General features: G+C 42.8%; 1 protein-coding gene across 1 annotated transcript in view; it reads left to right on the forward strand.

The window, feature by feature from the left end:
- Window positions 1-16,909, forward strand: part of PTPRN2 (protein tyrosine phosphatase receptor type N2) — a 1,011,953-nt gene that overhangs the window by 410,710 nt on the left and 584,334 nt on the right. The window contains exons 7-9 of the mRNA XM_090047600.1: window positions 5,204-5,443; window positions 10,148-10,188; window positions 13,285-13,655. Of these exons, the coding sequence (XP_089903726.1) occupies window positions 5,204-5,443; window positions 10,148-10,188; window positions 13,285-13,655 (652 nt within the window). The remainder of the gene's footprint in view (window positions 1-5,203; window positions 5,444-10,147; window positions 10,189-13,284; window positions 13,656-16,909) is intronic.

Below are 16,909 nucleotides of genomic sequence, written 5' to 3' on the forward strand. Positions count from 1 at the left end.
CAGCGGACATGATCTTCACTGCTTACCAGTTGCAGGAAAAATGCTGGGAACAGCATAAACTTCTCCATGTGGCCTTCTTTGACCTCATGAAAGCCTTCGACTCTGTCTACCGAGAAGTGCTATGGAGGATCCTTCCGAAATATGGATGCCCACCAAAGTTCATCACCACTCTTTGCCTGCTCCATGATGGTATGCAAGCAATAGTTCTCAGTAGCAGATCTGTCACAGCTCCTTTTAAGGGTAAGATGGAGTTAAGAAAGGCTGCATCATTGGTCCAACACACTTCTCAATATTTCACCGTCTGAGCCAAAAGCAAGATCACCCTGACCTCAGTCATCAAGCTCCAGTATACTGATGGTGCTGTGATCTGTGCTCACTCAGAAACAGACCTTCAGGCAATTGTCAACATATTTATTGAGGCATACAATAAAATGGGATTGACACTTAACATTCAGAAGACTAAGGTCCTCCATCAGCAATCTAGTCATTCAGATTCCTGGTGAGACTCTGGAGAATGCTGAGTATTTCCCATACCTCGGAAACCATTTCTCACAGAAGTCTGACATGCACATTTGAGGCAGTGTTGGATTTCTTTGTCTAAGTGCAGATTTTCCTGAGGAATGCCTTAGGAAATGGGTGTTTGAAGATCACAACATCAGATCCAAAACCAAGCTTATGGTTTATCAAGCAGTCATGATCTCCACCTTCCTGTACAGAGCTGAGATGTGGACCAATGTACAGGAGACATCTCAAGTCATTAGAGAAGTACCATCAACACTGCCAGAGGTGGAGCCTTCAAATCCAGTGGGAAGATGGATGTACCAACCTTAACATCCTCTCTAGGTAATGATCATCCAACTTTAACTTCACTGAGCCAATCTTATCCTCCAGAGATCAGACTCCTGGAGCAAGTTTTATTCTCCCAGCTCAGTCAAGACATACACTCAGGAGGAGGGCACAGGTAATGCTTCAAGGGTGCCCTCAAAGCCACTTGAAAAAATGCAACAACAACATCAGCTTGTGGAAAGACTATCACCCAGGAGCACCCCAAATGGAGAAAGAATCTGCTGCAAGGATCTCAGTACTTTGAGGCCTTACAATGACAACAGGAGGTGGAAAAGTGGGAGGGGCAGAAATAATGTGTTGCAGACCGAATCAAGAATCTGGAGCCCCACCCTCGTAGCAACACATGCTCTAGTTGTAACAGTGTCTGTCAATGCTGAATTGGCCTCATCAGCCATATTCAGACCTGCAGATAGGACAGTCATGGAAGATAATCATCCTCAACTGCAAGGGATTGTCAAAGAAGATGTGTCTGTATCAATTGAGTTTAAAAGTTGAATTTTTTTTGCAACAGTTGCAACAGGTTTTTTTGCAACAATTCTTCCCTTTAACTGAATCTTCTGCTTCTTTAGCACCTGACTGTTGCTTCAGGTTATTTGCATGAAGCTACACAGACAATTGCACAGAACAAAAGTGGTGCCTACACAGAAATGTGGATTTTGCAATAATTTGTTAGCATTATTGAGTGTGTATGTAGGCCTCAGACATGTTCAGTGACTGAAATATGATGACAAGTGCAGGCTATCAATTCAGCACAGGCCCAAGTGATATGCTTAAACTTACCTTTTAGCGATGAGCAGTAGCATGGGAAAGTAGAATCAACTCTGCTGGCCAAAGCCACTAGTATTGGGCCAGGTCAGCTGCAAATAATTGTTTTTTGAGAAACACTAATAATAGGTAGAAATAACTGTAATAACTTGCTATTTTATCTTTTGATGAGAATTGAATCCTATGTAGATAGTGTGCTTTTGTTGACTGAACATAGTAAGGTGGAAATGTGTAATGCTTGTTGCTAGGATTGAACATTTTCATGGCGCTAAGCCAAGTTGTAGAAGTGTGACTAAGGAGAAGATCCCAAAGCCTTTTTCTGAGTGACTGTAGAATGAACCTTTGCAAACATGACAACTAGCCCTGTGCGAATAGGGAAGTATTTGATTCAGATTTAGCCAATTTAGAGGACAGTGATTCGATTTGGAGATTTGTATCGCTGTCCCAAATCAATTTGGCTGAATTGGCTTTGGAAGATTCAGTGCTGATTCGGAGAGATTTGGTGATTTGGCCACACACTATAATGGGGAATCACTGAAATACCTATAACGCTCTCGTTTTTTGGCAGATTTGGATGAAAACAGTAGGGATGATAGCTCCTTTGAGGGCATGTAATTTGCCAAGTTTCAAGGAGATAGGTGCAGGGGGTTCTGGGAAGCTGTATCTCAAGGTGCTGACAAGAAAAACTTATGACGCGTGCGTGCGCACATGTGCGTGTGTGTGTTAAAACACAGTGGGATGAAACCAGCAGAGATGGTAGCCTGCAACAGGCGCCTTCCCAGTACCTAGGCAGAAACAGCTCACAAAAGGGAAAGAAAGGCTGCAGACGGAGGCTTATGTGCTGTTTCTACGTCCCTTCCCCAGAGCACTGGGGATTGGAAGGGGACTCAGAGAAAGATCACAGGCACTGGCCAGCTACAGATGTCAGTCTTCCCCCGCCCCCCTTCTCAGTTTCTCTTCCCCTGAAAGACTGCCTTCCAAATCTCCAAATCTTTTCCAAATTGATTCAGAGGCTTTTTTTGGTCTCCCAATTTGATTTGGATCTGGTGATTTGTCCTCCAAATTGGGCCGAAACGTCTCCGAATCAAATTGGTGATTGAAGCTTCGCAACCCCCTAATGACAACCAGCTTGGCCAGCAAAATAATGGAAGCAATTGACTTGTCCAGTTAAATCAGTCATGAGTTTCAGTGAAATAGAGCACAGGACCTTTCATTTAAGTAGCTAAATATACTAAATCATAGCTTCAGCTTATAGTAATGATTAGTGTAACCAACTGCTGGTTATGCTATGTCTGGTCACTTGCGTGCCACCTTCTGAACCACTGCCATTTCCTTCTCTGGGTGGTTAGAATCTCTATTATGCTGTAATATTTCATAGGGTAGCTTGATGGGTATTGGATTGTGTTCTTGTACTTCTGAGGTGTGACAGTAAAAGGTCAGGCTATAGATGCATCTTTCTTGCCTCTTCTGACTGGATGATGATAATTAAGGAAATTGTAGCTCTATATTTTGTGCCCAAGATTACAGATGAAGTCCTGATCACTGATGGGCTGTAGTCTCGTCTCTCCAGAGACTGAATGTTAATGATTTTTCTGGTAACAGTACATTACAGTGTTCCACAGCATACCCTCAGCATGTTTTCCTAATGGCTTATCTTCTAAGACAACCGCTGAGCTTCTAATCTTGTGAAGAGCTTCTAAGACTCCTATTGATCAAGTCTGAATAAAGTTTCTCTGTTGCATGTCAGGGTGAAGAGTTTTAGACTTACCTGCTCTTGTAGACAACATGGTTGAGGGAAACCCATTTGATCTTTAATATGTAACATTATCAAACAGCAGAAATATTGACATTCCTAATTCTACATGCTAGTAGAAAAATATTTATCTCCCCAAATACAATAGTGCTTGTATGATGTTGTTCAGAATCTTTCAGATTTTAGTACCCAACTGCCACTTTCCAAAAGCTTAACTGTAATTGTACTGCACATGTCCTTCTACTGCTGCAAGGCATACACCCTGCCCATTTCAGTGTGGCACTTTAGTCTCATTTGGAAGGCACATTTTGAACCATTATTGTATATTTGAGCTTTATATCTTTTTACATTGCTGCTTATATCTTAAGGTGTCTAAAACTGTACTTTGAAACCAAGCATTGATGTGGGTATTGGCAGAATTGGATACTACCAATAGCAGTTAAGATTATCCCAGTATGTGAAATATACCTAGGAGGAAAATGCCTGGAAGAACCTTTTGAAGCATTTTCAGCCCCCTTTCACTGAGCATTCAAGGCTAATTGTTTCTAGTTGTTTTTCATGCCCAGTAGTATTGCTATAAAAATGACTCTTTTTATATGTTTGCATTGCATGTGCACAGTATTGAATTAGTAGTGATAAGCGGATGGCCATAAGTAGACTTTATTAAGTGAGGCTACTCCAAAGAAGATTTGAATGAGGTTTGCAGTGCCCTCTTCAATGAACATGTGAGCATGGATAGTCAGATGCTCCATATTTTCAGTTGTCCAAATTCACCCCATCTAATTAATTCATCTTTAATCTCCATTACCCTCAAACTTTTCTTCCTTCAAAGCATTGATGTGGCAATGTTTTTAAAGCATGGTGTTTGTTCTTTTTTAAAACATACAAAATAGATCCAATTCATCTGCCTTGTCTTGCCCACATGGAGATTTTGGCTTCTGTTGTCTTTCTTCAGCCTGATAAAAAAAAAACAGTTTTCCCTTTCTATCCATAGCTGATAAGTCAAAGCAGCACTTAGGTAAAATTCTCACTTGGAAATTCTCACTTTATTTGGTTAGTAGAAATGAAAAGGTTTAGAAAATAAGTCCATTTCATATCCTGATATAAAACACTTCTGAATGGATAAGAGATGTTTTTGTTAAAACCAAGATACTTGAGTTTTGTTTGCTTAAAATTTTAATAATAATATTTTAGACTGACAAAAAACAAAACCACACAGTAAAGCATCTGAAGTCCTCATCTCTAGCTGTCTCTTACTTGAAGCACTACTTAAAGGCTAGACAAGATGTACATTTCAAAGAGTGTCTAACAGTTCCCCTTCATAGAGTACTGTAATGGTTAGAGCTGAAATGTACACTGAATCATGCAAAGATTTTTACAGGTAATAGCAGTAATCTTGCTTCTGCTATTTTAGTATGGTCAAATAGCCATTCTGCTATCTTAACAGTTGTCTTGATTAGCTGTGGTGAAGTCTGTTTATGTCAAGTTAAATCAGGTTGCCACAGAAGAAGCTAGCTTTTCTTAGCGTAAAGAAAAACAGCAGCAGTTTTGCACCCACGTCACTAGAACAGCTTGCTGAGGCATATTGACATGCATCTTTTATCATCTGGCACAAGATGGTGCAAAAGCCCCCTTCCTGAAATCCAGTGCAAGCCCTGTCTAATGCAGTCAGCTGCCAGCCTTTTAGCATGCACTGAACCATTATATTGTTTGTCATACAACTTCCATAAAGGGAACAGGGCTGATATATTTCTGAAAATATTATAGGTATATAGCATTTGCAGAAAGCATCTCTTTCACGTGACTAAATGCAATGTTCATGTTGTTTTTGTGATTCAGAAACTTTCATCCAGGATGTATTGAAAGACCTGAAGAAACACAAGGTGAATGTGGATAATCTTAGTCCGTTGGAGTTGGATGAGATAGCTGATATTATTGCTGATGCCATTCAAGTTGTTGATGTGGAAAAAGAAACGGAAAATGGAGTTGGAAAGGTTGAAGGAGCGAGGACAGAAGCAAAAGTCAAGGAAGTAGATGCCCAAGGAGGAACAAGAAAGGATGCCAATGTTAGCATTCAAGGTACTAGACCAAAAAGCTAAATATCACAAAAGTAATTTACACTCATTTTCCTCCTTATTTTATATTTTAACAGTAGAGACTGTTGTTCCCTCAACAGTTTTAAAGGAAACAGAACAGAGGAAAGTTTTGTGGTCTTGCTTTTTAAATCTCCTTCTTTACAATACTCCCCTATTATAAAGAATGGTAAAGATGAGGGAAATATCTTGGTGAACTCTGGATTTTCAAGTTCCATGAATAGGATAAACCTATTTTACATTCTGTTATGTTGAAAGGCAAATTTTGAGAGTAAGATATTAAAACAAAATGACGCCAACAATCATTTTTGTTCAAAAAATGTTGATGTAGTTTTTAAATGCATGGATGATAAAACTGTGCTTTGCAACCATTAATTCTTTTCTGAACCATCATTAGCCATGAAAGAAACACTCAGGCAAGCAAATATATACCAGCAAAGTCTTCCTTTTTCTGCGTAGGCAGCTATGGAGTAGGGTTGTGCAAAGGCTCAGTTGCTGATTTGGACTGATTTGATGGCCGAATTGCCGAATCTGAATCGAATCAGGAGACCCTTTAACTTCTCTGAATCAAATCAGAACCCTCTGATTTGACTCAGAGAGATCTGATGATTTGGACATAGACACAACTTTAAATGTATTTTATACTTACCTCAAGGTACCAGGCAGCTCATGAATGCTGAGATGGTAGGGTGGATGGAGCATCCCATGGGAGCAGAGGGTGGTCTCCAGCATGCTCAGCGGAGGACCCAGAAGTGGACCAGAAGCACTTCCGGTCCACTTCTGGGTCGGCTATGGAGTGTGCGGGGCACACCCCCCTCCTTGCCCCCCAGCTTGGTGACTAGTGCCTTCTGCAGCTGGGGGGCACCTGGGGTCCCCCTGCAGCCGATTGCCGAGCTGGGGGAGCACGGTGGGGGGAAGTGTCTGCCGCTGAGCACACAAGGGCCCCTCCCACACTTCTGTGGGGTGCTCCATCTACCCCACCATTGCAGCATTCATGAGTTGTGCCTGGTACCTTGAGGTATGTAGAAAAAATGTTTAAAGCTGTGTCTAGGGCCGAATCACTGATTCTCTGAATCAGCATCAAATCTTCAGATTCGGCTGAATCAAATAAGGACAGTGATCTGAATCAACGAATCGAATCAGTGTCCCCGATTTTGGGCTGAATCAGAATCTGAATTGAATATGGCCCATTTCACACACCCCTACTATGGAGATTCATGATGTTTACTTGGTACTGGTCAGACACAGTTCTTCCTGGTGGTTCCAGGAATACAAAAGTCACCTAATAGTGATTACCATGAAAAGGTCTGGATTTGCCACAAAGTGGTATACATGATCTTAGCCTGAAAAAGGCTGAGAAGCGATAGTTTCAACGTGTCCCACTAAAATGATAGAAGATGTAAGCTAAGTACAGACATTCAAAAACTTTGAGCCTGAATTGATTCAACATTTGCAGGTTAGTCTAACCAATAGGTTGAACCGATTTGCAAGTCAATAGACATTCATTTTTTATTCCAGAAAACACAGGCACAAAACTGCAGTGGCTCAGGCCAGAAGCTGGGGTGTGGGGAAGGGGGAGAGGAGGGGTGCTAGAATAAGTATTCTCTTCCCTTCGGCACTGACTGAGGGAAGCTGACCTGAGGGGTGGGGTTGGCCAGGCCCCTTTGGGCCTGAGTATGATTATGGAGAGGTTTAAACCTCCACCCTGGCCTGCAGGGACCCCAGCCCAGATGTGCCTAGAGGGGGAGAGGGGAAGCAGACCTTGCTAGGCTTTTTGGATGGTGGAGGGAAGAGGGAGTATGGCCAGATCCTGGCCCCCAGCTGACACCGAGCAGCGAGAGCAGAGGTCTGGCCCTGTGGAGGGGGAGGAGAAAGAAGGAAAGAGCCCTGCCCGCTGCAGTGGTTCCCTGACAGCTTGGCCCAGCTTGGGCGTGGGGAGCTGGGAGCACAGGTTTTCCCCCTCTGCCCCACAGTGGGATCTACCACTGTAGCCGTCCAGCCCTGAGCCCCAAGGCAGTGCTATACAGAGCCCCACCCTGAAGCGGTAGAGGAAGAGGAGTGAGGAGCCCTGTCTACCACAGCAGCTGCCTGACAGCCCGGCCTGGCCTGGGTGCAGGAGTTGAGAGTACTCCAGCTGCACAGCTCCTATGGCCCCAGCCCAAGCTGCAGCTGGCTGGGAAGGGCCCAGCCCCTCTGTGCTTGCCCTCAGCAGTGCTTGTGGGCTGGCCCATCTCAGCCCTAACCCCAGCCCTAGGCAAGGTGGCCAGGCTGGGTTGGCCCATGGGAACAGGGCGCTTCCCAGCTGGCTGGGGCTTGGGCTGGGGCTGTGGGAGACATGCATCTGGATTGCTCTGGGCTCCCCACACCCAGGCTGGGCCCAGCTATCATGAAGCTGCAGCCAGATGGAAAGGGCCTGGCCCCTACAGTGCAACTTAGCCCAGCCCCTCTGCGCCTGCCTTAAGCAATGCCCGCATCTGGCCCCACTCAGCCCTAACAGAGGTGGGCTGGTTTGGGATGGGCTGTGGGGGCAGGGCCCTTCCCAGCTGGCTGTGGCTCTGTAACAGCCCAGCCTGTCTCACACAGGTGGTGGCTGACCAGGCAGCAGCGTGGAGAAGATACCACTGCAGATGTGAGCAGGCACCTTAGCAGCCAGACTGGCCACACGGGATGTGTTAATTGTGCCTGCAGCTGCCCTGGCTGGCTTGGAGGTACCAGTGAGCCTGGAGCCCAACAGCTTCCCACTGCGGGGGATTCTGTATCTGTAGCCACTGCTGATCCCCTGCAGAGTGCGGACAAACAAACATCATGCAGCGGGTGTGGCAGTGGCAGTGGCTGCCAACACACGAGTCCCCTTCCCAGCCACCTGTGGCACCATGATGGCCAGGCCCAGCCTGGGTGTGGGGAGCAGGGAGCAATCTGGCTGTACAGTTCCTGTAGCCCCAGCAGGAGCTGCAGCTGGCTGGGAAGGGCGGTGCCCCCATGGCCCAGCCCAGGATGTCCCCTCTTTACCCACCCTCAGCAGCGCCCTTGGGCCATCCCAGCTCGGCCTCCCCAGGGGTGAGGCAGGTAGATGGCAGGACTATGCCAGCCAGCCAGCTCTGACCACACTCCCACACCTGCATGCGTGTGCGGGGGTGGTAACCTGACAGGCTGCGGTCCTCAGGGGGAGGGAGAGGGAATAAATCTCCTCGCTGCCTCTTTAGCCTTAGGGGGCCATGCTGGGCCAACATCTGGCCATACCCCCACCCCTGCTCCAGGTAGAGAGCAAAGGGGTGGGGCTAGCCCTGCTGTCTGGAGCAGACAGCACAGCCCAGCCCAGGGATAAAAAGCATGCTGGGATGCTGAGGGACTCTGATTTAACTTAAACCAGGAAGGGTCTGGAACAGAAGTTCTATAAATTTGTTTGACACCAATCAGTTAAGTCGGATACTACATTCGGGTAGGTTTATCTTAAATTGGTTTCAGCCATTTTGAAACTGGTTTATGTGCACTGAACTTATGTTCTGTTACAGGTTTAAACCAGTTTCCTGTCACTTAAATTAGTTTATGTGTAACTTCTGTTCCTAGCTATAGTGTCCCAGATAGTACCACTCTTTTCATATTTGTGACCAATATGAGTTTTAAGTTATTTTTTGGTTAAAAAGTGAACAAACAGTTGACTGTAAGGTTATAGGAAGACTTCTACTATTTTTGACAGTTCTTAAGGTTTTGTGACTCACCACCGTGTCTGTTTTGAAATGAAAAAGTCCTGTGGGTTTTTCCTGAATCTCAGTGGGACAGATTATTGAGAACTATTTCTTATAACCTTTTTGTCTAAACAAACAACCCCCACCACATTTGACTTCCAGTAATGATGTGATTGGGAAGTATGGCTATGATTTACCTGTAGGATGTAGTGGATTTTGGAAGTCTCTTCAATATGTATGGAAATGTGGCTTTTGATTCTTTCACAATAATGTACCATAGTCACACAAGCATTGATTCTCCAAACTGCACATGCACAATGTATATGTTGTGGCTTTTTGTTTATTGTATAAGTAAGATGCTGTAACTAGAGTAATTTTATTAATTTTTCTTAGTTATTTATAAACCAAAGTAAAGACATGCTATTGCTTTCATTATTACAGTGCACTCTTCATTTGATTATACAATTCTATTGATTTTTGCACTAGTTTGCCATACAAATGGAGCCAGAGCAACAAATTGTATTGCTTAATTTTCAATAAGAATATAGAACTGCCACTTATTGGGTCAGGTCAGGGTCCATTTTTTCCCAGGACCATGTCTTGCACAATAGCAGAAAGTGAATATTCTTGGATAGGATACTTTGTATTTTCTACCCCCTGCTACTTTCACACTGCAGCTTCCAGTATTCAGAGGTTAGTTTAATTGGACTTAACCAATTACTTAATGGTTTCATTTTATGTTCCCTGATTCTAGCATTGTATGAGAGAGTAAATAATGAATACCTCTTCATTTTTTGCATTATCCAATATCTCGCAGACCTCTATAAGCTGAAAAGTCCTAGTCTGTTTAGACTCTCTTAATTGATATCTTATGAACTGAAACATTTTAATGTTTCATCTACTGTAAGTGGGCCATCATTAAAAGTTAAGCAGTCTATGAACAATACCTGAACAATCATTCAATCTGTTTATAACTTTTTATATACATTGTTCTTATCCTACAGATAATGAAGTACACGAAGGGGATGCCAGAACTAACAAAATGGTAAGTACCTATTTGCTAAAAACAAATGCTCAACATCAGCATGTCAATAATAATTTGCCCTTAATTATTATTTGGGGGCATGAAAACTCATTCCCAAAGAAACAAAATAATGTTGCAGATTCAATTCTTGCTTCCCACATCTGTGTATTGTGATCAATAAGTGAATGTACATAAATTAATACACTTTTAATTAACACTTGCTAGAATGTCAGTTTAGTGGAGGAAAAAATCCAAAACAAAAACAAAAAAAATACTTTTACAACTTGTCAGGTAAATCTTGAGTAAACAGGTAGAAACAAGAAGAGTTTCTACAAGTATGTCAGCAGAAAGAGGAAGATCAGGCAAAGTATGGGTCCTTTCCCAAATGGGGGAGGCAATGCACTGACAGCTGATGGTGAAAAAGGCTAAAGTGCTCAATGCCTTTTTTTACCTTAGTCTTCACTGGCCAAGTCAGCTTCCAGACTACTGCAAATGGCAGCACAGTTTGGGGAGGTGGTGAGCAGCTAACACTGGTGAAAGAACAGACTAAGGACTATTTAGGAAAGCTGAACATATACAAGTCCATAAGGCCAGACGCAGTGCACCGGAGGTGCTGAGGGAGTTGGCTGATGTGATTGCAGAGCTGCTAGCCATTATCTTTTTTGATTGCCACAGGTTTTCAGAGATCCCAGACAAGATGAAAAAAGGCAAATATAGTGCCTATCTTTAAGAAAGGGAAGAAAGAGGATCCAGGAACTACATACCTGTCAGCTTCACCAACAGTGAAGGGCAAGAAAAACAGATAGAGGGCACGTGACCTTTGAGGAGAGGCTGAGGGAACTGGACTTGTTTAGTCTGGAGATGAGAAGACTGCAGGGAGATTTAACATCAGCCTTCAACTACCTGAAGGGGGGCTCCAAAGAGGATGGAGCTGAACTGTTCCCAGTGGTGGCAGACGACAGAACAAGGAGCAATGGTCTCAAGTTGCAGGAAGGGAAATTTAGGTTAGATATACGGAAGAACTTTCTCACTAGGAAGGTAGTAAAACACTGGAACAGGTTACCCAGAGAGGTGGTAGAATCTCCATCCTTGGAGGTTTTTAAGACCCAGCTTGACAAAACTTTGGCTGGGATGCTATAGTTGGGGATGATCTTGCTTTGAGCAGGGGATTGGACTAGACCTCCCTGAGGTCCCTTACAACCCTAATTTTGTATGATTCTATAAACTTGCAGTGGGCTGAAATCAGGCAAACTCAGGCTCTTCCCAAGGGGGAAGTCAATCCAAGCATCGAAGGATCCCATTTGAAATACTTTTTCCATACCCATTAAATTGCTGTTATGGGGGATGCTGTCAACACCGTCATTGATTATCTCTCCTCTCAAGACTCATATGAATAAAGAGGCTCTTTTTGGGAGTTTTTCAGTAGGTAACTGATGAGATCTTAAAGAAATTTAAGAAATCAAAATCTATTCTCTATTCATAAGTCTCATCCCCCCTTTTCACTACCAAATCTAAAATAATCCTTTCAAACTGGTATACATCAGAGGAGATATTTTTCAGTCTACATTTGAACCATAAAGGAACTATCTGCAATGCTTTCACAATCTGTTACTACCCATCTACCAGAGAACATGCAAGAGGAGAAGCTCAAAGAGAAACTCAATAGGAATTTTAACTACCCACTTAAAACAGCTTGGAAGAACTGAGCTATTTACCACTGTTCTGAAGGGGAATGCCAATAATTTAGATCTTGTAGTGACATTTAGAATAAGGGATATAAGAAAATAGAATACAGCCCAACACAGGAGAGCACAAGGTACCATCCTGCATCATGCTGTCAGACAGACCTGGCTGAGCAGAAATTTATATAATGGGCTTAGACTTCCCTGTTTGCAAATTCTCCATGAGCATATGTTTAATTGTACTAAAGTGTTCATTGTTTAACTTCATTTGACTGATCATTCCTGCAATCATGCTTCATCCTATGGATTGCTAACAAAGTGTTTGTCCATCAGTTTACTAGTAACAATTCAGTATTCATGCAGTATTGTACAAGTCACGTTCCACTCATGATGTGATGGCTTGGAAGCAAAAAAACAGCTATGCAGATACTTCCAGTGCCAGGTTTTCAACAGATACTTATTTCTGTTGCTTTTTCTCTTCTTCATCCTTGATAAGAAAAGTTTTCTCCCGTCAGGATATATAAAAATAAAAATAAGAAATGACCGTGCACTAAATTCTACCATACTACCTTATGTTAAATATTTGAGACTTTTTTTTCTTCCCAAATAAATGTTAGTGAAACCTGTTTTTGTGGTATTCTCCCAGCTTTGTCCTGGGAACTTTTAACAAAGAGCCTAAAGGTTGTCAACCTCAGGAGAGATGTCATTTTGAAATGCTATTTTTTAACTGTCAAGTTATTTTTAGGGCTTAAGTCTGTCTTTGAATATAACTCACATAATTCTAATGATACACTGGATGATTTCAGTAGATTGTTCATATACTTGCATTATTATAGTTTTGGTATGTATTTATGCTGTCCTATGACTATTCTTCATATTTTATTTAAATAAGTGGACATCTGAAGGTCTGGGGACAGGAAGTGCATATAAACCTGTATAAGTGATAGGAAGCCAGTTCCAATCTGTGATGCAACAGAAGTTCAGTGCACCTAAACTGCTTTCAAAATGGCTGAAACCAGTTTAAGATAAACCTGGATTGATGTAGTATCAGGCTTAACTAGTTTAGGTTAAATCAGTGTATTGAACTTTTGTCCCAGATCCCTTCCAAATTCAAGTTAACTCACAATCCCTCAGCATCCCACAATGCTTTGCACATCCCCTGCAACCCACCCCGCCAGGGTGTGTAGGCTAGCTTTGGCCCAAGCTGTCTGCTCCAGCTGAGCAGGTATTTGTGCTCTGGCACCCCCTAGCTTCTGGCCTGAGCCACTGCAAGCATTTTTGACTGCCTGTACTTAGCCTTGGAGTTAGATTCTTTAGCCATCTATGTGAGTAGTCCCAAGCACAGGAGTAAGGGTTTGCAGGACTGGGCAAATGATAAGGAGACCCGTATTTCTATGTATTCAATGTTACAAAGAATGGTATTTTCTTAATACAGGACAACAGTGCAAAACTACTGGACTTCTTGAATGAGAACACATTAACTGAAAATCTGCCTGAAGAATCTTTTCAGAAAAAAACCAAAAAATCTGAAGATCCCGATTCTTTCTCCTCTTCCTCAGAAGAAGTAAAAGCTGGGGTTGAAAATGTGAAGAGTGAAACTTTCTCAAGAGAACTGACACCAGAAAAAAAAGCTGAATCTGAACCTGACTCCAAAGAGCTGACTGAGATCCACTACTGGATTAAGAATGCTTTGATGCAAGATAAAAGCTCCAGTGAAGAACCTCAGAAACAGAAAGGAGAGGGCCTACAGCTAGAAGTGAAATCTTCTGAGGAGGAAGAATATGGCTATATAGTAACAGAGAAAGAGTAAGTATAGTGGCAAATTTGAATTGCATTTTTTTAAATGGGGAAAAAGTAAAATGTTTGTAGCTGATGAAATATGACTATGACAAAGGAAGATGCTATTTACTGTTCCAGTTTTTAATACTTCTTAAAACTGTTTGCAAGTAGCTTAGTACTTTAATGAAAATAAAGAAGAGTAGAACTGTCATTCCTTCTCTATAGAAGATGCGTAATAGATGCAGGCCTCTGGTCGGTATTCACTTAGTCTTCTGATGTCCCAAGGACCTCATATGTCAGAGTATATTTATGGTTAAGGATGTATGCTTTAAATATTTGACTTCAAAGTAACCTAAATACCAATGTCTGAGTCATTTTTCAGAAAAGTGCTACACAATAACAGCACTATATTTCATCTACAGATTTATTTGGATCTGAAAATAATATAAATAGGGATCCAAACATCACATACACATGCTACCTCAGAAAGAAAAACCTAATGATGTCAGGTCATGGCTAATGAGTTTGACATTTAAGGCTTTACTTTCAAAAAGACAGCTCTTTCTACAGTGATGTACAGTGTTTTAAAGAGGGGGGAAATGGGTGGAAGTTTAGGTTTTCAGACATTTTAATTTAGTGTTTTACACTTTTTTCTGAATACAAAGTTTATATTTTGTGAGTCATCTCTCCCAATTAGTACTGAAAATGATTAACTGCTAGGGTAGAAGAGAGAATTGATGTTCAGCATTGTTAAAGTGTGACTGCATGGTGGATTGATCACTTTTTACCTTGATCAATATGAATTAGATCACCAATTTTAATCATGATTTAAATCAGGAAGCAGAAAATCTGTTTTTAAAAACTTGATTTAATACTGTTTTACCTTTATATTTTCCTAAAGAAAAGTATCTTCTCACTAGTTGGTGGGTTGAAGCAGGCTCACCATTTCTGGAACACTTCCTTCTGGAGAAAATTGGGTCTTGCACCTCTAGTTCTTGCTGTCTTTCTCAGTTTCCTGAGGTCTGACTTAGTCCTCTGATTAGGCCAGACTTGTGTTCTTCCTTTTGTGGTAGTAGTCAGTGATCTTCCCCTTAATTTTTAGAAACCTTTTTCACTATGGGTAAGAGAGGAAATCAGGATTGTATGTTCCTTGGGGTTTCAGCCTGGAAAATCCGTGCAGCTTCCCTGGTCATCCTCCTGAGGCATATCTCTCCACACATTAGGTACCCTCACAGGGATGGTACTTTCATGTTCTATGGCCTTCTTTATAGGGTGTCTTCTAATCTGGTCTTCCTATTCTATAAATTATGTACCCAGTCTTCACATCCCATAGGTTCTGTATAGGAGCTGGCTGCCTACCTTCCTTCCCAGAAGCCTGCTAACTGCTTCAATTTTCTTTCTTCTTGGAGTCTAACATTCCTTAAGTGTAGTGAGTAGGATTAGTTGGCCAGCTGCAGACTTCTTGTGTCTTAAAAGTGCAGTCCACTCTGCTACATAAACACTAAGGCTTGTTGCTTTTCAAGTGGTAGCCGTGCACTGATACATTGGTCCCATATAAAATCGGCACCGATGTAAGGAAAATTGACTGTATAAGTAATTGGCTTCTTTTAGCTGATGTGGCCAATAGTGCCACCAGTAAATGCCCTGTGTATGTATGCAGCTTCAGCACAGCACACAGGCAGCCAGGAGTGCAGCCTGACAGTGTGGAGAGCAGCCAGATCCAGCTGGTAAGTCTGTTGTGAGGGAAGGGGTGTGTGGTGGAGGGGTCAGATCCGGGCCCCAGCAGTGTGGGAGGGAGTGGGGCTGGGGCAGGGGCAGGCAGTGCCCAGATGGGACAGAGTGCAGGATGGAGCTGTGAGCAGCTCATCTGGGGGACCTGGGGGGAGGGGGGTGGCTGTTGTCACTATACACATCCCCAGGGGATGCATGGGGGGGCATGTGCCCCCAGATCTGCACAGGGCCAGGGTGGGTTGCTACTGCGGGCTGAGGCTGGGGCAGCGCCGGGCTGTTCCCAGCGGGGAACTGGGCCAGGCTGCATTCAGGGTAGGTGGTGGTGGCTCTGGGAAGGGGGTTTGGGGGAGCTATGGCAAATTTTGGGGTGGGTGCAGCCCCCCCATAAACCCCTCCTAGTGTTGCTGCCTGTCACAAGTGCATCCTGGCCCAGACCCCCTGCCAGAAAGAGCCCCGACCCCAGCCCACAGCAGCAGGCTACCTTTCCCCATCCTGCCCTGCCCCATGGACATATCTGGGGCACACCCCCCATGTCCTCTCAGGGTGCATGCAGCAGTGGGAGCCAACCCCACTCCTGCGCCCCCTGGATGAGGAGCTTGCAGCTCCACCCTGGCTGTGCAGTGCCTGCTCATGTCCAACTCCCTCTCACCTTGGGGGCCTTGATCGGCCCCACCCCTTCCCTCACCCTTGCCCCCACAATAGACTTACCAGCTGGACACCACTCTCCAAGCTGCCTGGCTGCTGATCAGAATCAGATTGGTACTGGCCAAAATGGCTCGTTAAAAATTGGCCATTGGTATTGCCCAAAATTTCTCTGTCAGCGCACCCCTAGTAAATGTAGTCTATATACAAAAATTTGGTGCTACTTTTCAGTAGCTAAGAGGACACAATATATTCAGACATCTGATTGAGCAATTATATACATTAACATGCATTTTGCAGCTGTTTAGTTTTGTGTTTTTTATGATAGAAAATGGTAAACAATTTCTTACATAAGATGAAGATTTTTTTTTCATGTTATTTGTGTGAAGTTGCATTTAGGCAAATACTGACATTCAATTAAAAATACACAAAAGCAGAACTTTGAAACTATATTGTTTAATAAAAATAATCTTAAATGGGGAGAATACAGAAAAGGAAGTCTGTCAATGTATTTTAGATATAAAACATAACTGCTTTATTAGGATGTATTAGCGGCAGTTAGGAAAGTCTAGTTGCATGATCTTTGGGACTTTTGAACTGGTAGATTTCATCTTTTCATACTTCACTTTTGTTAGCAAATTGGGTGAAGAAACCAAATTTCCCTGCTTTTCTTAAGTCCTTATAATTTTTCAGTATGTTATGAACTATTCATCGAAGTGAACTAGCTAAATAAAACTGAAACAGAGAATTATTTTCTCTGCACATGGATTAAGATTGATTAGCACTTTAAACAAAATCTGGTTCTAGGTGTTTAGCTACTAATTTCTATCAGTTTGGGGGTTTAACTTACAAAATTATAGTCCTTGCTGATTACTTTTTAAAAATGTGGATCTTTCTAGGGGACATCA

Source organism: Crocodylus siamensis, chromosome 5 (genome assembly GCF_052110815.1).
Source record: "Crocodylus siamensis isolate JL-2025a chromosome 5, ASM5211081v1, whole genome shotgun sequence".
NCBI classification, from domain to species: Eukaryota; Metazoa; Chordata; order Crocodylia; family Crocodylidae; genus Crocodylus; species Crocodylus siamensis.